The 19641-nt window shown below is 37.9% G+C and overlaps 1 protein-coding gene across 1 annotated transcript in view; it reads left to right on the top strand.

The window, feature by feature from the left end:
• Positions 1 to 227: 227 nt before the first annotated feature.
• LOC149289361 (protein transport protein Sec24D-like) overlaps positions 228 to 19641 on the top strand; it is a 32417-nt gene continuing 13003 nt past the window's right edge. The window contains exons 1-10 of the mRNA XM_089490742.1: positions 228 to 378; positions 1438 to 1549; positions 1637 to 1791; positions 1899 to 2144; positions 2651 to 2775; positions 3569 to 3680; positions 3824 to 3951; positions 11943 to 12081; positions 15323 to 15438; positions 18681 to 18805. Of these exons, the coding sequence (XP_089346868.1) occupies positions 228 to 378; positions 1438 to 1549; positions 1637 to 1791; positions 1899 to 2144; positions 2651 to 2775; positions 3569 to 3680; positions 3824 to 3951; positions 11943 to 12081; positions 15323 to 15438; positions 18681 to 18805 (1409 nt within the window). The remainder of the gene's footprint in view (positions 379 to 1437; positions 1550 to 1636; positions 1792 to 1898; positions 2145 to 2650; positions 2776 to 3568; positions 3681 to 3823; positions 3952 to 11942; positions 12082 to 15322; positions 15439 to 18680; positions 18806 to 19641) is intronic.

The raw sequence follows: 19641 nt of genomic DNA, 5'->3' as shown, positions 1-19641 counted from the left end.
AAGGTGGATGTACAATATTAGCCCAATTTGCTTATACTGTTATGCACCTGAAATGTATTTTGTCTGTAACGGTGTGGATTAAGAGCCATACACCTTTATACACGTCAAGGGCAGAATAGTCACAGATGCTATTCATGTAGGTTTTTCAAAGAATAAAAATGTGTGTGTCTGTATGTTTGTTGCAGATCCTTTGAAAGAACTCTGCTGCTAATGAAAGTATAATCAAAATGAGTCAACAAGGGTATGTTGCACCTCCTCCATATTCTCAGCCACAACCAGGGCTAGGAGGTTATCCTCCAGGGTTTGGAACACCTGTCATGTCTCCTACCTATGGACACTATGGTGGCGCAAGTCCTACTTCTCCTCCATCCCAACCAAGTAGGTATAAAAAAACATGAACTGCTCTGTCTTTCTGTTTAACAAGTTTGTTTCTTGGAAAAATCACTCATGACGTCAGTACTGAAAATGGATTGTTGCTTTTTCTTTCTTAACCACATATGTATTGTGAAGAACCAAATATTGTTTGCTATATTAATATGGAAGTAATAAAGGAAAGTTCTGAACAGGTAAAGATTGGTTTCTGTAAATTTTACACAGTAAAGTTCTATGCAGTTGAAATGGCCAATTATATCAACACAATCAAGTACATATAATGGTATTTTGACACAAAAAGTGAAACCCTATTTATGGAAATGTGACGGCAACCCACATATTATGCTCTCATTTTGGAAATCTAAATTTGTTATCTGTAGACCTAGCTAGGACATTATTAAATGTAAGTTTGTGCCTTGCGGTTTTCTGCATTTGGATACAAGGCCTAAGCTGCCAAGGGATTTAGAAAAACTCCTTGTAGTAAATGCCTACATTTTATTCCAGGTCAGCTCTATATTCAACAAAGTCCAAACATGGGTTCAGTGGTCTGTAATAATGAAAAAAAGGCAAAGCAAATTCTATGTTATGGTTGTATGTATGTTAACAGAAGGTTGCATGCAGGGCTGGACTGGATATTAAAATTTGCACTTTAAGGCTAGTGGCCAAACAAATGACATGCCATTGCCAGCTAGATACACGCTACAGTCTTACACTTTTACAGCGTGCAGCCTCTGGCAATAGAGGGTACGTGGGAAGTGTCATTGTGCATCGGTGCACCTGTTTGTCCGATAGCTAGGCCAGGTCAAGAACTCCATACACCTGGTTGTGCTAATGTTTACATAGTATTTTTTAATGTTTAATTCACTGATTTTGGTCTATTTATGATTAGCAGGGTCTTGCCCTGAATTTATTTTGCTTACTTTGGTCCTAGTGTTGAATTTGCTGGGCTCAAATTTGGTAATTACCAGTACACTGTTTTTGCACCATCAAATATATATACACACACAATTTTTTTTAGACATACTTGAGTCAAATAAGAGATTAACATAGATATTTTATTTCTAGCTGCATTGAAATCTGCTGCGCCATACAGAACTCCTGGCCCTCTGAACGCTCCACCTCCAACTCAAAATAATTTACACAATGGACCGAATTTCTCTGGAAACTTCATGCAAAGGTACTGGATTCCTACCTCATAGCTTAGATACTTTATATAGTGATGCTGTGTGATTGAATATAATTACGGTTCATCTGTTTGTTTTAGATTGCCAGGGCCTCCACCAGGAACTACACCCACAAGTAATGCATCTCCTTCATATCCACCTTATGGCCATTCTTCAGCCCTCACAAACAATGGTCCTCCTCCCCCTGTTCATCAGATGACCAACCAGCTCAACAATATGCAAATAGGGGGCTATGGTAAATACATGTATTTTACTACGTGATGGTTTAACGTTGCAGTATTTCAATTCGTATTTCCCCAAACAGCATGCAACACAAATTCTCAACCTGCATGTTTCTTGTAGGGCATCCTGGATCCGGTAGTCCTCAGATGCCTTTAGGGCCAGGAATGCAAGGACCTTACACCAATCAATCTCATCTGCCGGCTCCTGGCCCACATGTTCCTCCAGGACCAACTAACAACATCAACGGGTTACCTTCTGAACCCCGCTTGCCTCCAACAAGCATGCAGGATGGTATCGCTGGTCATCACAATTTTCAGTCACAAATTCCAGGCCAACCTCCAAACCTTGGATATTCCCTACAAAACTGTAAGGAATCATTTATCTTTTTAGTGATTGTTTTATTGGCCTTTAGAAATAATTGGCCAGCCCTGGATGCAAGGAAATAAATAGTTTTGTAGCTGTCTTTTAACTATTTAATTACGGAAAGAAACAATTGTTATACAAAGGAGTATTAAGATCTCTGGTGTTTGGAGAAATTCTGATACAAAAGTAATAGACATGTTCAAAAAAATGTAAGAAACATGCAATACAATTACACTGTTTACTTTGAAATACATTTGCATGCTTTTGTTTGTGAAATGCCTATAGTCATCACTTCCAAATTATGGTTTTCCCTATTTTTGAATACATATATATATATATATATATATATATATATATATACATATACACCAAAACAAATCCCTATCATACCATCAAAGAAAAAAATTCTGAATGTCCACTTGGTGGACCGCAATATTTTATGAAGAGCTGTAACTTTTAGTGTGATGATAAAAATGTGAATGGTAGATTGAAATATTTCTCTATTACAGCAGGCAATTATGGGGCGCAGTTACCAGGCCCACCAATGTCATACCCTGGTGCATTTCCTGGTAGTCAGCAGCAAATGTCTGGGCCACCTCAAAAGAAGCTGGATCCAGACTCCATCCCTAGCCCCGTGAGTTAAAGCAGAATAAATGTTGGTCGTCTGCCTGTTCCTTCTTGTAATAATTGTTTTTTTTTAATTGGTTTCCAAAATTACTTAATCATAATTAGTTGTGCTGTGTTTTTTCAATTTATGGGATTTTTAATAAGACAAAACCAGTCCTTGTCTGCATTTTCAGATAACAAAATAATCAATAGTTTTGAATTTGCAGGAGTCTCATTTCACCTCTCCCTTTGTCTTGATCTTTCTGTCAGTGCTCCTGCATGTGAGCAGATTGCTTCTAATTAATAAATTAAATGCTTAGAGGAATACATTAGAAACTGGAAATCATAAAATAACACATTATTATCCAAGTACAAACGAGTTAATGTATAGTTATGGTAGGAAGATGTATTATACAGAGCCAGTTCAGTCCTTCTTGGGGAAGGTCACGGGTGCTACAAAACATAGTGAAACCAGAGACCTGAAATATTCAGCTGCCCTTTAAAGTCTGGAATTATTGGATATAACTTATTCAGACCTATAATCAAAGATGAAAGTGAACATTTTTGTTTGTATTATTTTATTGTATACTGTTTTGTAACTTCAGTTTTCTAGATTTTCTTTTTGGTTTGCTTTCCCTTTAAATTCCTCTAGCAGGCATCTATATTTCAGAGTAGAGAATAATGTTACACGGCAGTGGAAACTGAGACTTGTTTCACCTTCCAGTGGTTGATTCATTTGAATGAGTTCCTGGAATGATACTTGCTCTATAATGTTAATTGTCTTTAGCATGATCAAGTTGTCTTACCTTACTATTCAACAGATACAAGTGATTGACAGCGATAAAGTCAGCAGAGCCGGCCAGGTGTACACTACGAATGTCAGAGGACAAGTACCACCTCTTGTCACCACCGACTGTACAATACAAGATCAAGGTAATTTCTAGTGCTTGTGGGAAATGCAATACATTACGGTGTGATTGTTTGGTCCTTTAAATTCTCCAAGTATTATTTGGAGGAGGGGAAGCTAAAAAGTTATTATTCACGCTGTTCCTAATTAAATTCTTTGAATTTCACAGGTAATGCCAGCCCACGTTATATTAGATGCACAACATATTGCTTTCCTACGTCCTCTGATATGGCCAAGCAGGCTCAGATTCCACTGGCAGCCGTCATCAAGCCTTTAGCTGTGGTTCCCCAAAATGAGGTAAGAGACAAGCCCCCAGCTAAGCACAAATTCTTGATGGGTGCTGAAACTTTGTGAACTCACCATGAAATAATGTGAAACTTAATTTGATCTGTACGGGCAAAAGACAAATATTCTAACAACAACTGTTCTTTTGTAGAGGGATCCATGGATGATTTAGAGAGGAGCTTTGATACAAAAAGTACAGAAAAAAATCTGCATATTTACTTGACCCTTGTATGGCAAAACCAGCCCCTTGTATTTGTGATTTGGGACGGAATTAATGGATGCATAAGTGGCTTAAGAGATATGCACAAAAATGTAATTTTTTGCAATTGGTCTTATCGCCTCAGCAACTAGCGGAATATTCCTGTTTTATTAGTGCAAACTGTTGGTTGTTATAGTGAACAGACCAATTTTCAAACACTACACCAGAACTTACTTGTTTATAGATTAATCTCAAGAATTCAATACCGTCAAAGGGCAAAAGAGAATACACTATGCTAATTTGGTGTGCGTAGCTTTCATGCTCTGCTGAGGTCCTCCAGCAAGTTGATGGCTGGCTGTATCCACATGTACCCTGTTCTGGACCTAATCAGAATATCTTACTGTGCAAAAAAACCCAAAACAAAGTGCCAATTTAGTAAAAAAAAAAAAAAAGCTGCAAACATCATAAGAACCCAATCTTGCCTGGCAATAAATTATTACAGAGGTCAGCAGCAGCAGCAGATGACCTGTTGTTTCCATAAGTCAAATTGTTTTGTTATATACTATATATAACTATATACTACCCATTGTACAGCGCTACGGGATATGATGGCGCTGTGTAAAACAAGAAATAATGATATTAATGACTTCAGATGGCCCAAGTAGCCACCAAGATGACTAGCCCATCCCTACAACTGCCTATGCCCACATTACATATGTTTGGCTATTTTTTTTTTTTTATAATGGGTCAACAGGAGCAACTGTAGATGGAATTCCCTGAAAAAACTGTACAGTTGTACTGGGTTTCTGTATCAGTCTGTAGTTGATTTTTGTGCCTTGGTCCTGCATTTGCTTTACTGATGCCTGCTTCACCAAACTCAGGGCAGCGATCCACTCAGAAACTCTGCTAATTCACCTACCCTGTGGCTGCCTGCTGACATCTCTCATTTTCTAGACGCACAGGCATTGCACATATATATATATATATATATATATATATAATTGAACTGGTTCTCTAGCGTTCTGAAATGGAGTAATGGAAGCAAGAACTGGCATTAATGCCCATAAATCTTGACCCTGCACACCGTTGATCATTTTCCACTGGCTTGTGTGCATCAAGGGAAACCCTGGCAAATGTAACGTAGAGTGTTATATTCATTGCCATGTGCAGAAATGTCATACAAAATTAATTCTGTTTCAAATTTAGCAATTAGCACATAATTCATACTGTTTTGTCCTTATAAATACTGTACACATGCTATTCATGTAAAAGTGAGAAAATACCGCCACTCACACTGTCCCAGCTTAGTCACCCATGGCACACTCCAGCATACGATCTAACTCTCCAAGACAAATCCATACGAGAACAAGCGCAGAATAATAGCACCCCGCGACTCACAAATTTGTATCCAAAGTAGAGATTTAATGGTAAGGGTATACAGCGTACGCCAAGCGTGAACAAACCGTGCCTAAATTAGAGCTTACTCTTAGGCGGTGTACATGCTATTCATTTATACCCCAGCTATAACACAAGTGTAAAGTGTGTAAAGGGCCCCAGCTGGCACTGCAGCGTCGTACAGTTCTTTCAAGATGTCAAATAAGGCAGTGATTTTAGTTTCTGTAGGCCCGAGCTGGACATGCATGTTTATCTGAGTCGTCTTCCTGAGTCTCTGTTATAGCAACAGAACGTAAACCTGGAACACTTAAGAATCACCAGACATCCCTTGCAATGCGTGTTACTAGGATGATAACTGCTCTCAACTGGCCTATAAAAATCACATTATAGGCTTTAACCCTGGCATCTGTGTAAATTAGGAATACCTAGTAAGGTGCTCTAAAATGATGAAAGCAATGGTCAGGAGGGAAATAAAAAAGCAGCTTGGACATTTTTGATTCACACCACGGTGTGTTTGTATATTTCTGTACCTGTGAATAGATTTAATACATAGTGGCTGGACACTTGACGTTGCAGTCCTCCGTAAATTGATTTTGTCCAACTATATAATGTCAGCCTGTACTAAAAATTTCTCATGCTACACTTTACAACTGACTATTGTGTGTGACGTAAGTATGCAACTAAGCACTTTGTGCATAAGGCCATTTTCAAATGCCGTTAAAAAATGGTACATCCTGGGGTTGGAGCATCAGAAGCAAATATTCCCAGTGCCTGGGAGATCAGGCTGGATAAAGGCAGCCTGGAGTCTCCTTTGTTAGCAGGAGCAGAATTGCTTGCTCTGAGCAGGCAGCCCCTGTATAACAACACACAGGGCAAACACTAGTGCCCCTGCACTGTTTGATTGAATGTCCCTATTACTAAAAACTCTTAGTATCTATAGTAGAGACCCAGAAAGGCCTATACAGACGCTGCTGAGATTGCAAACAGATAGCCCAAACTGCAATAAGGAATGCAGGTCTACAGAACCCTGCTTCCTGATCATCGTATGATCAGCTGCAACAGAGTGAAGAGGGGACAGACTGAATGGTGGACTATACACATGAAAGCGTATATAAAAACAGTATATGATTTGTGGAGGTATACTTACCAAGAAAAGAGAGAAATTATGAACAATGATATGGTTAAAATTGCAAACAAAATCCCAGTCAAAGTGTATGAAATAACCCTGGTTTAAGTTTAAGTGAACAAAATAGTAATTACAAATTAAATATTTATCCTTATATGATTGTATGATGTTTTTTTGAGGAGGGGCATTGTGTATCCTACCATAGAGCAAAATAAATATTGGCACACATCCTGAAATGCCATATGGCTCCCCTTTCCAAGCAGCCAGTGAATGATGGTAAGAACCATGAGTATGTTAATATACTTTAACTTTTACTGGAGCTGTCAGGGATACGTAAAGGGAATCATCTCAGTTATCATCAAAGGAAACCATCTTTGTTTCAGCCTCCCCTCTCTTTTTGCACGTTGACAGCATTTTTACTAAAGACATATCAGGTGTAAGTATCTGCGCATGCATGTTCATTCACTGCCAGCGCTTTTAACCTTGTGGCAGGGTGAGGCAGCTAACTGTTCCTCCTAGTAAGAGTCATCATAAGCCAGTCTGTATGATAAGGCAAAGCTTAGAGTAGACGCTTTCTAGTACAAGCACTATGGCAGGGGTGTCCAACCTGCGGCCCTCCAGCTGATGCAGGACTACATCTCCCATAGTGCTCTTTCAGCTCAGGGGCTGGCTGAGGAGTATGGGAGATGTAGTCTTTCAGCAGCTGGAGGGCCGCAGGTTGGACACCCCAGCACTATGGTTTTCTATGGAAAGTTTATGGAGCCCAGAGCTTTATTAAGTAAAATATAAATAAATGTATATAATCAAATATGACGGTTCCCTTAAACCACTGGGGAAAAAAACATTCGACCTTCACTGTTATAAGTTACTGGTAATGACAGACTTGGTCCCTTTATTCATGAACCTTTCATAGCTAAACTTAACCTCAGTATCTGGGAATAAAGATATCTTCCTTTTAATGTGGATGTAGCGTGTTTTTTTTTTTTTTTATCGTATTCGCCTGTTTTGGACTGGTCAAGAACAAATGAAAGTCCAACTAGATGAACACAATGTCCATTTCTTATGCCATGCGGAATGTGAGATATCCCCGCTGAAAGATTTACTGCTTTGTAAATATCATGTCCTGGTTATTAATATAGCACGGACAGAGCATATTCACAAACACACCGTGTCCTTCGTTTTACTTTGGCCAGTTTGCTTTTGTTTATAAAGTCCTCTCTTATTTTAATCTGAAACAGGCCTCTGTCCAAACCTGATATGGACAAGCATTACACCACGAAGCGGGTTATTTTCTCTGTAATCAAATCGAGTCTGATACAGAAAGCTTATTTTGGCTAGTATCATATGTCCATAAAGAGGCCAACTGTAATTCTGAGATCGGAATACAGATAATGACTGTGCATTTCCCCGGAATATGTGTGTGTTTTACAGAATAGTCATTATTTTTACCTCAAGGACATCTATTGGTCAATGTACTCTTTATATGAAGATGGTAACATTTTGAACTGATAAATACATCTCAAGTTGTATACGCAGAACAAGAGGTTTGTAAAATTTGTTCACGGCGCAAGTCACAGATAATGCATTGTCTAAGAGTAAAATGGATAATGCATTGGTAGAGCAGTACTTCCTAACACTGGTCTTAAATTGGGGCGTTCAATATAAGGGTAATGTATAAAAAAAGTGATTCTAGAGGAAAGTCATAAAAGTAGTGTTATCTCCAGGCCCAGACTGACCATCTGGCACACTGGGCAAATGCCCGGTGGGCTGTTGGCCAACGGCACGACAGATCAGAAGCAGCCAGGGACTGAATATGCAATATGGTTATGTGAGCATAAAAATGTAGTGTAGGGCCCCACAGCATCCAGCGGTCGGCCACACTTGTCATCGCACGGCCACTGGCTTTAAAGTGGCAGGGGACGCCCTGCTACTGCCGCTTGCACATAAAAAACATCTCTCGTATCCGCCCATTCCTCACCCAAGAATCCACAAAAACACTCGTTCATTCCCTTATCATTTCCCGTCTTGACTACTGCAACACTCTTCTGGTTGGCACTCCACTGTCTCGACTCTCTCCTTTACAGTCTATCCTAAATGCCGCTGCTAGGCTCATCTTCCTTGCACGTCGCTCCTCTTCTGCTTCCCCCCTCTGTGAAACCCTCCACTGGCTCCCAATTACCTTTAGAATTAAATTTAAGATCCTGGCACTGACATATAAGGCCATCCATAATACTGCTCCTCCGTACATTTCTGACCTCATTAGCAAATACTCTCCTACTCGATCCCTACGTTCCTCCCATGGGCTAAGGCTCTCCTCCTCACTCATCACCTCTTCCTTTTCCCGTCTACAAGATTTCACTCGAGCTGCCCCATATCTCTGGAATCTTCTCCCAAGGAACCTTCAGCATTCTCCCTCCCTCCCAACATTCAAGAAACATCTAAAAACCCACTTCTTCAGAGAAGCCGCACCATCTTAGCTGCTAGAACTTCCTTGTCATCGATACAACCCCCACAATACCTCTCACCCTTTCTCTATGCCTTATGTTTGTCACCCCATTTCCCTCTAGATTGTAAGCTTGCGAGCAGGGCTCTCTCCACCAAATGTATCGGTTTGTCTTAGTCTGTCAATTCTTGTCTTGTCATATCCCTTGAATTTATGTATTGTATTAAGCGCTGCGTAAACTGTTGGCGCTATATAAATAAAGGATAATAATAATAATAATAGTTTGTCCAATTGCCCTAGAATCACTTTTTAAACTTTTTGACACGTGTTCACTGTGTAATATCTCTAAATGTATTTTTCATCCATTACAGCTTCTGCAATTCTGTCTTTTTTTAGATTAAGCGTTCCACGGAGATATTACCTTTTTTCAAAAAACTGTTTTAGCAATTGAAATTTTTATTAAGAAGGTCAAAATAATATTTAAAATGTAGCTTTGAGATCCATGTCAGACAATATTTGGTAAGCTGAAGACAATTATGCAAAATGCCATGAAGGCATTTTGAGGTGCTGGTCCACTAAGTACGTTAAGTCAACATACCTTAGCAGATTCTATCGTAACAACCTGTCCGTGCCTGTTTTTGTGTCACTTGAGAATGAACAATTCCTAGTGAAAATTACACACAAGACAAAATAGTACTTCTTGGAAAGATTCGGACGGAAGGAACGCTGTTTCTAATGCTACATGTTAGTGTAATTTGTCTTTAACTGTGATTTCCTTAGCAACTATCTGCAAAACCAGGTCTTGAAAGTAACATTTGCTATGTTTTAGTTAGCCCTGGTGTCACAGGATCAACTCTCTTTACAAAGAACACGTCCTCGTCTTATCTTCCTGCAGCTACAAACTGATGAGCTGTGGGTGCTGACAAGACGCTCCTTCTATAGAGGAAAGATAAAAACTAGAAAAGGATTAGTGTGCATGTGCATTTGAGAACGTTAAGGTTGTCCTAACATGCAAACAAGATAAGACTCAAGAGTGTCTTCCCGACTGGTATTTTCTTCCAACCCATTTGTTTCAGCAGATTTATTTTAATATTTCACTTTTTTTGGAAAGATGTGATCTTTCTTTCTTTCTTTTTAAGAGACGAGACATAGATTCCATGTAAATGTATGGAGTGTTTAGTTGAAGTTCATACCTTTTATTGGGTCAACACAGAAAAAAAATGTAATGTTGCACAAGCTCTCAGGGCGTCAGAGGTCCCTTCATCAGGTGAGATGATTCTTCATAAGGAACTTTAACCAAAGACATCGTTTTACGTTGGGCTAATACTGCAATATTTGTGTATATTTATTTACAGCATGCTTGTAAGTAATAATATTGTGTCCCTTAGTTTATGGATAATTATTATTTGAATTGCGTGTTGCTTTTTTTTTTTTTTTTTGCATAAAGTCCCCAAAACATGGAACTGCTCCCGAATCTAAAGTGGAACAGCAGTGGATCAGATCGTTGTCGGTAAAACCTGCTCGTTTCACACCTTGCTAGGTTGTGCACTGACATCTAGTGAAAATATGATGTATTGCGGTTACATAGTTACATAGTACATAAGGTTGAAAAAAGACCTAAGTCCATCAAATTCAACCCTTCTACCTAACCTTCATTGATCCAAAAGAAGGCCGAAAAAAACCCAATTAACCCCTTCGGTCCCAGGGTTTTTTGGTACCTCAAAGCCAGGAGCAATTTTGCCATTTTTGTGTTATGTCGGTTCAGCGATTATTCTCTTTTCCTGTGAATAGTGTACCCATATAAACTATATATTGCTTTTTCAGGGAGAGACAGAGCTTTCTTTTGATACCATAGTTAGATAATTAGCTGAAAATTTAGCATGAGAAATTTAGTAAAAACTAGTGAAAATTTGAAAAAAACGCCTAATTTTTTATATATTTTCCCTCACAAAATCCTTACAAAATTAGGTAAAGTGATGGAAAATCCCTTCCAGGTTTATCAATTCAGGTGCCCTAATTTATATAGATTTTCCATACTTTCCCAGCACTTCTAGGGAACATACTATAAATTGTACATTATTTGTAGAATTGTTATGCTTATGGCTTAACGGGTTTGGGGGTTGTGAAAGGGGGCAGGAGGGTTATACTGGGTAGATGTTGTGTTAGGGCAATGGGATGCAACTTTTTTTTCTTTTTTTATATTTCTTCTTTTTATATTAATATCTTTTTAATATTTTTTCTTAATTTTGTATTTTATATTTTTTGTATTTTTGGAATCGGATGAGAATAACGTGTTACTTTACATCCTGCCAATTGATGTCTATTGGCTAAAACATTTAGTGTTCCATGGTTTCATATAAGCTTTGCACGTAAATAATAACTAGCTTCCCTCTGGACCTTTCAACTGCTTTGCCAGCCTTAACCAAACCACTTTTATGGGCAAGAGACATGTCCTAGATAGTTTGCCAGATAATCTCTAGATAATCCTAAATAATGTCTGAAAATAACAGGAATCTGTTCAGAAATGTTACTTTTCAGATGTATATGACAATACAAGGCATTTTTTGAAGGATGTACAGTTTTCTTGTATCCTTCCAGTGGATGTTGTTAAAGAATGCTAGTGCAATTTGCAGCAAGAAATGATCCAAGGAAATGAAAATTAGCATAACATTCTTCTGGGGAAAAAAACCACGCAATTGTGAATAACAAATACATTTCATTCTGGAGAAGCGGCATTTGACATGTATATTCACTTCTGAATTTGTTCTTAAATATTCTAGAAAAAACTAAAGTATCGTGTGGTTGACTTCATTACATCCAAGTTTTGATTCGTTTTCTAGACACCACTTTACCTTGTGAACCATGGAGAGGCCGGCCCGATCCGATGTAACCGCTGTAAAGCTTATATGTGCCCATTCATGCAGTTCATTGAAGGTGGAAGACGATACCAGTGTGGATTCTGCAACTGTGTCAATGATGGTATGTCTACTTTGAAATGATCAGAGTTGGATTTTGAGTATGACTTATGGTTCACCTCGTAGGGTTACCAAATCATAAACTGTAAACATTGTTGGTTTGTCATGATAAACATATATGTAGTTTTAGGTGATTTTTATATTATCAAAATTGAAGTAGGCGTGCAATGGAAAGAAAAGCATACAATACATTTTATGGGGTTTTGTGTTAGTTTAGAAGATGCTGTTTAAGCAATGTCTGCTGCCAGTAAAAATTATTACACAGCACAAAAGTTTAACTTTTTAACATACGCTGTTAAAGCATTATATAGTTCATACCTCTAATCTAGTAAGGAATTAGGGAACTAGATGAATTGAAATATATTATGCCATTTCACTTTAAAAGGATATTTAAACACTCATTAGTAGTTGTAGCTTTAAAAAACATTGAATTAAAATTGAGTATACTGAAAATAGTTTGTATGAAATATGTTAGGTTTTGCAATCTTAATGTCAGTAAAAAGCAGAAAATAATGTACTTTAAAATAAACGTACTTTAAAATACTTTGTAGGCGAGCACTAAACCCTTTAAGAAGTGCCACTTGATTTGCTTGGACAGAAGGCAATAAAATAGATAAGCCTATGAAAGAAAGTAGAATAGGTTTACATAAAAAGTAAATGTATAAACACAAAAAAATGTTGCCTTTTAAATAGTTGGGTAAGTCCCCCACAGGCAGACATGCGAGACATCTTTAATCTCCTGACAATTCTGTGAGTGATATGAAAGGATCTTTTTAAAATGGGCATTTTTAAAATCTGTTTTTCAAATATTTTATTGGGAACTTTTATATTTATGTATAAATAATATCGCAAAAAAATAATAATTCAGGAAATATAATGATTACTTTATTTTTCATCTCTCCAGCTGTAAGAGATTATATGATTTAAGGCACTTTAATTCTCTTGATGCTAGGATAACATATAAATACATTGTATTTAAATAAAAGTATGTGGACACGTGACCATGAGACAATATGAGCTTCTTGAACATCCCATTCCGAAACCATGGGCATTCCCCCACCTTTTAGGCTATGACAGCCTCCACACTTCTGGGAAGAACTTATACAAGTTTTTTCACCAAACCCAGATTTGTCCATCAGACTTACAGATAGTGAAGCGTGATTCATCATTCCAGAGACCGTGTTCCCACTGCTCCAGAGTCCTGTACTCCTTACGTTTGACATTGTGCATATTGATCTTCCACTTGTATGCAGCTGCTTGACCATGGAAACGCTTTTCACGAACCTCCTAATGACACTGCTTATGCTGACGACCAGTACCTTAGTAACTTACATGGTTTTAGGTATTCAATCTCTAACGTGTATTCTGCGTAAAGGTACACCGTAACCATCTTATGCAGTGTCACCTACATACTTCTACATCAGACTATTCTGTTTCCTCGGCCCATAGCCTATTGCCTTGCAGGAAATGAGTTCTATTGCGTCTTCTGCCCAGCAGTGCTCATTTCCAGTAAGAAGATTCTGTTAAGTGTATATTATTGCTTTGATCCTTTTTAGGTATATGAGACCTTGGTACATGAAGTTTATTGAATAACTTAGGCGGTAGAGAAGAGGCTTCATGTCCATGTAGGCCACAGTAGCCAGCTAGGGGATTGTAGAATGTATCCACTAAGCAGGGAGTCTACAGTTAGGATTTCACCTTCCTGACTTTATTATTGGAAGGCATCATGAATACTCACAGGGACCCTAGAAACCAATTCTTACTGCAAGTTTTCAGGTAACGCTTTTAATATCACAAGGAGCCACGGCGTTTGGATTAAAATCGTTATTTTAATAAGCAACATTTGCCTATGGATTTCATGGCTTCATCGTGTATAAATCTTCCTGTGACAAGCTCATTTTCACATAAGATACCATGCCATATTTGTCCAAGATTTACTCTGTGACTCACAAGCAAGCGTTCTGTGATTCTGGATGCATCCCAAGTTTTCTTTTTGTCGGAACAAGTCCTGCTAGATGTTCGAATTAACTTGGATCTCATCATCTGAACTCTTGTAGTACAGTCCTTTCCCTAAAACAGTCATCTTTTCAACTTTGAAACATGAGCCTTGAGACACCAATGTAGAGAATTTCCTTTTTTTTCTTGGCAAGAAACAGGAGGCCTTTTAAAATTAAAGATAAGTAAATAGTCCTTCAGTGCTTATTTTCATAAGCACACACGGTATTTCTGGCAGAACCAATAGCAAAATAAATTGAATTAAACATGGCCACAAACCAACAGTAAAAATGGGTTGGTTAACACTATATGTCCCCTAATTTGACAAAAACTGATATATATATTTACAATTTACTAAAAGCTCTTCTAATAACACATCACCCAGAGAAGATCTATTATACAGCCAAAAGTAAAATTGATGTAATTGTGATTACAACTTCTATATTATTTTATTCCTAATCCATTTTAAAAAAAAAAGGCTGTGAAAGACAATAGGTTTTTAGTGCCCAGTAGGTCATTCCAAATCTATGGTCTTATTCGCTAAACAGTACGTTACATCAAAGATGTGAAAAGCAGAAGCTTGCCAGGCTAGGCCCTTCATAGAAATAAGTTACACCACCCCTTACTGTTTAATGAACTTTCACGATAAAATGTTCCTCTTTTAAATCTTAGAGCGTATAAGTGATCCTTACACAATTTTATATCTAGACCAAGTTACACAAACCCATGTCAACCCACCCCAAACTCCAGATTGCAGATGACAGCACAAGAAGTGTATGAGTTGTGTTTGTTTGCCTTCTCGTCGGCAGCAAATCGGGTGCGGGCAAGTTCCTTAAGCGTTAAGATAAACCCTGCAAATGATGGCAGATGCGTTTGATTCCGCAGTTCTGCTAGATTTCCCTTGGTGTGTTCCTGTTCATAATTGTCAATTTTGTTTGTCCAAAAAGGACTGCATTTTAACTGAGCTAAAGTCATCTCGGGGCTCCGTGAAAAGGCCTGAGCACATCTTTTTGTACTCTCCACACATTGCTGGTGTCATTCTTTAGATGTCCAAACACAGCTTACTATTGACAGTATGTAAATTAGCGTTGATTCTGTTTCTGGATTGTACCTGACTTGAAATTGTAACTTTAAAAGTTTAGTGCCGAAGCGAAACTTTATCGTTTTCCCTAAAACAGTGAAATATGAAACAATGGCATTTTATCTGTGTTTATTCAAATACATTTTCTTCCTATTTATGTTTTGTTTAGTTCCTCCGTTCTACTTTCAACATCTGGACCACATTGGCAGGAGAGTCGACTACTATGAAAGGCCGGAACTATCTCTTGGATCTTATGAATACGTCGCTTCATTGGATTATTGCAGAGTAAGTAAATTGTTTATATGAACGCTGGTTGGTTTTTTAGCCAGGTGACCTAGACTGTCTGCTAGCATTATAGTTGTGTTAGTTTATTTTGTATGAAGGAACCCATCTGTGTATAAATATAATATGATATAATATAGTATACAGATTTTTTTACAATATTCACAACTACATTTTTTTCACAATTTAAAGGAAAAACAAATCCAAGCTAGATATTATTATGTGAGAACTGTATATCTCTGTCTTTTACTCACTTGTGGCATCAGAACCTATTTGTAGACTTCTGTACTGCTGACATGGATAGGGTGCCACTCCACGACAAAAAATGAGTGAGGTGAGTAATGGAATAATGATATAATAGAAAGACAGACTTAATAAAGAGGTTACTTTGCCATAAGCAACACGGCTATATAGAGATCATCAATCTTCCAATAAAGGATACCACCATACCCCCCACAAAGTACAGTAGCTCTACCCTTCTTGTTTCAGTGGGGGACTAGAGATATTCATATTATTGCTACATGTATTAGTATATTAAAAGGTTCTCCATATTCTGTAATGCCATCGCTAGATACACATTCATGTTTAGTTCCTCAATGGCATTTAAACAACTGGCATTAAAGACAGTTTGATTTGTCGCAACGAGTCTGTCTACGGGTCAGCACCTTATAGACACCATATAGCAAAGTGTTTCAACCACTAGTGATCCTAAAAACATATTCCAAACTTTGGGTAAGAGCTGGCTGTTTAACGTGAAGCGTTTCAGCTACTGGTATAAAATGCCGTTGTTCAATGTTAAAGGGGAACCATTGGCCTTAGTGGTTTAGCGATTGTGTAATACAGGTTATTCTTGTGCTAAAACTCTGAAATATTGCTTATTTGCTGACCAAACTCGTTAAGAAGGTACAAATGTTTCTAGAAACAAAATTGATGTATGGAGATAAAGCGTAAGCCTCACAGATGTTCGTGATTTTGTTTTGAGCCCTAGGTGGGTTCTTCTGTGTCTTACGTAAAATACACATGTGGTTTCAAAAATGCAGCTGTTAAGGACCAGGATTGTTAATAACTTTATATCTTCTTTTTTTGACATTGCAACTTAACATACATAAAAGCATGAAATGACCTTAGGTATCCAATTCTTTTTTTTCTGTTTCATTGCATTTGTTTTTAATAAAATAAGAGTCACTGTAGTTTGCTTACCTGTCCAAACGAGGATCACATGTGCTTTATCAGTGATCGAAAAACCAAAAGCGCATACAGGCCTTTTCCCCTTTATGTTTTTAATCTCCGTTTCATCCACACGAGAAGTACATCTGTTTTATCTTTATTTTCAGCCCAGGGGGAATAAGAGAGTAGATGTACTGATCCTTATAAAATTGTTACAGGGCTATAATGGTAAGAATCATCAGTTGCCTATTTAGTTCCCGCCACTTGTCACAGCACGTAATGCCTGTAGAAGTTTTCTGTGTCCTCGTTAAAGTAACACAGCGCTTAATAAATGCTTCCCTTGAACTCTAGTTTGTTATGAAATGGACAATCATTTCAAAAAGAGTTTGCTGGAAAACGTAATTTCAGGCATTTCTTCCTCTTTAAAATAGATAACATTATTTCCCCTGACATTTTAACACGGATAAGAAGGTGATGTGTCCAAACAAGTAGTGGAGGTATATTCACATCTGGTGATTGTTGCTGCAATTGACTGGGGTTTAGGCACTAAAGATGAGGTTGGCACAAGAGTTTACTTGAGAGTTGCAGTTTTGTCTCATTGGACTTTACATTATGAAGGGAATGTGCCAATGAGAGTTTACCACATGGATAGCTTGGATGAACCAGTACCATGCATTTTTAAATCAGGGAGGTTTCTTGAAATGACCCTCAATGATTGAACTGTGCAGGATGCAGGGTCAGCTAAACCCTTCTTGCCAGGTCAACAATGCTTAGCCAGTCCAGTGAGATGAAACTTCAACTCTCCTGCCAACTCTCTGTAGTGAATGAAGCCCAATTATCAGACATGTAACGGTGGTACCCATTCATTTCATGGATGTTCCACACAACGAATAACAGGGCGAGGTGCGGATTTGACCGGCGTGGTCTGTTAGTTTGTAGCCATTCCTAATGCTGACGGTTCTAGAGCTCTGCACAGCATTTTGTTAAAAAAAAGAACTTTCACGATTATGTCACAGAATGCAGCTTTTCAGGCACAAACATTTCATTATTACGGCTCTTTACATGCAAACATTTGGCTCAAGCCAGCACCAGCATTAAATGTCCTGCGAACCGCTGTTTGGGAACAGGAATTATTCTCGAGTTACTTATAATCTATAGTAGACGGAAAGGAAATAAACTTTCCAAATTGTACTGAAATGCTAACGTAAGAATTGTTACAATTCAAAGCTTCCATTGACTTTATTGTCATTACCGGAAACTGCTAATATGTTATTGTATTCCCCCCGACAATTTGCCTGCTTTCTTGACAACTTCTGTAATTGGAACAAATTAGTGTGTTCAGGGACACATTTATTTCATAGGTTTTAGTTTGCCTCCATATCCCCAGCTGCTGAGACTGGAAAAATGTAATGGATTGAAATCCACAACAAATATACTGTTCTGTGGACACCGCTCTGGGGTTTATAAGGTTTCTATAAACTCAACCGTTATATGGATGGATTATGGCTGCGGCAACGGCTCAAATGCAAACACTTTAACGGGACAGAGAAATAAGAGTTCTTTATACCATTAAAACATGAAATAATCGTGATGGTTCAGTCCTGTGCTGTGGCTAAAACATTGTTCGCCAACGAGAAGAGCCCTATATAGCTGAACATGTATAACACACCAAGGCAATACTTTTTATATATTTTATACATATATATATATATATACACATATATATAAATGTAGCTACCCCTTTTAAGTCTTTATTATTATTATTATTCATCTTTAGAATGCAGAATAAGGATACGTATCTGTTTATAGGTTTGTTCCCCATTACTTTGTTCCAACATAAATACAAACTTTAAGTTCTCTAGCAGATCATCCCCAGAACAAAAATATTTCATTACCGATGGTGTGTAACGTGTATTCATAAATCGCACACAATCAACGTGGCCTTTTGCTACCTAGTGGGTTCGATTTTGGATTACTCTGTGCGATATACCATCCTGTTTTCAACATTTCTACCACACATTTGAGGTTTTCTACCAAAATAACATTTGAGAGTTCATGAACAATTTATTTCCCCACAGAAAAATAAACCGCCAATTGCACCTGCCTACATCTTCATGATCGACGTCTCCTATAATAACGTGAAGAATGGGGTTGTCAGACTGATTTGTGAAGAGCTCAAGATTCTGCTGGATAGACTTCCAAGGTAATTCTCACCATGATAAAAACTGTGGAAATATATAACATCGGCATGTATTATTCCCTTAACTATTCGAGACGTTTATTTCTCTATTCATACCAATTAACACAATTTGCATTGCAATGAGGATTTGGGTGAAAATACCATATACAAGCACTATATCTATTATTCTATATACACACATTTTTAAACCGGAGTGTGCTTATTGCATAGAATAAGAAATTATATGGAAGGTCTCATCTGGACATCTTTAGCGTATTTGTTTTCTGGAATGTAGGACTTTTTGTAGCAATCAAAGGTCAGATTGTGCTATTGATTTTCACATACACACTTATGCAATCTTTTCGTAGCGGTTTATTCACTTAATTATGAGCTGACAAATGAGATTACATTTTTAACGCCACACTTCGCTGTGCAGTATGAAGCTTTTTTTGTAAAAAGGGATGCATCACTAAGTCCATGAGATTTCTTGAATGTCTTCTAACCAATATAATCATGCATTGTGTATCAGCCAGTCTTGGATGACAGACAAACTAGGATAGCCCTTACTAATGCATAGTGAAATCAAGGAGTAAAAATGTTAATTATTTCCTCAACCTACCTGAATTGTAGTGAGTAAACCTCATAGCATTCTGTTTCATAAAAGATCAGTTTATATAGTGGAATAAGGGTCAATTTAACAAAAAGAAAACAGAAAGTGATAAAAAGAAAAAGTGATTCATCAGACTAGGCCACCTTCTTCCATTGCTCTGTGGTCCGGTTCTTACACTCACGTGCCCATTGTAAGTGCTTTCGGCAGTGGACAGGGGGGGGGTTAGGTATGGGCACCCTGACTGCTCTGC

The sequence above is a fragment of the Sceloporus occidentalis genome, unplaced genomic scaffold, assembly GCF_023333645.1.
Source record: "Sceloporus occidentalis isolate IW3139 unplaced genomic scaffold, rSceOcc1.0.p SCAF_46, whole genome shotgun sequence".
NCBI classification, from domain to species: domain Eukaryota; kingdom Metazoa; phylum Chordata; class Lepidosauria; order Squamata; family Phrynosomatidae; genus Sceloporus; species Sceloporus occidentalis.
Note: the sequence above shows the minus strand (reverse complement) of the source record. Positions and strands in the feature narration are given on the sequence as shown.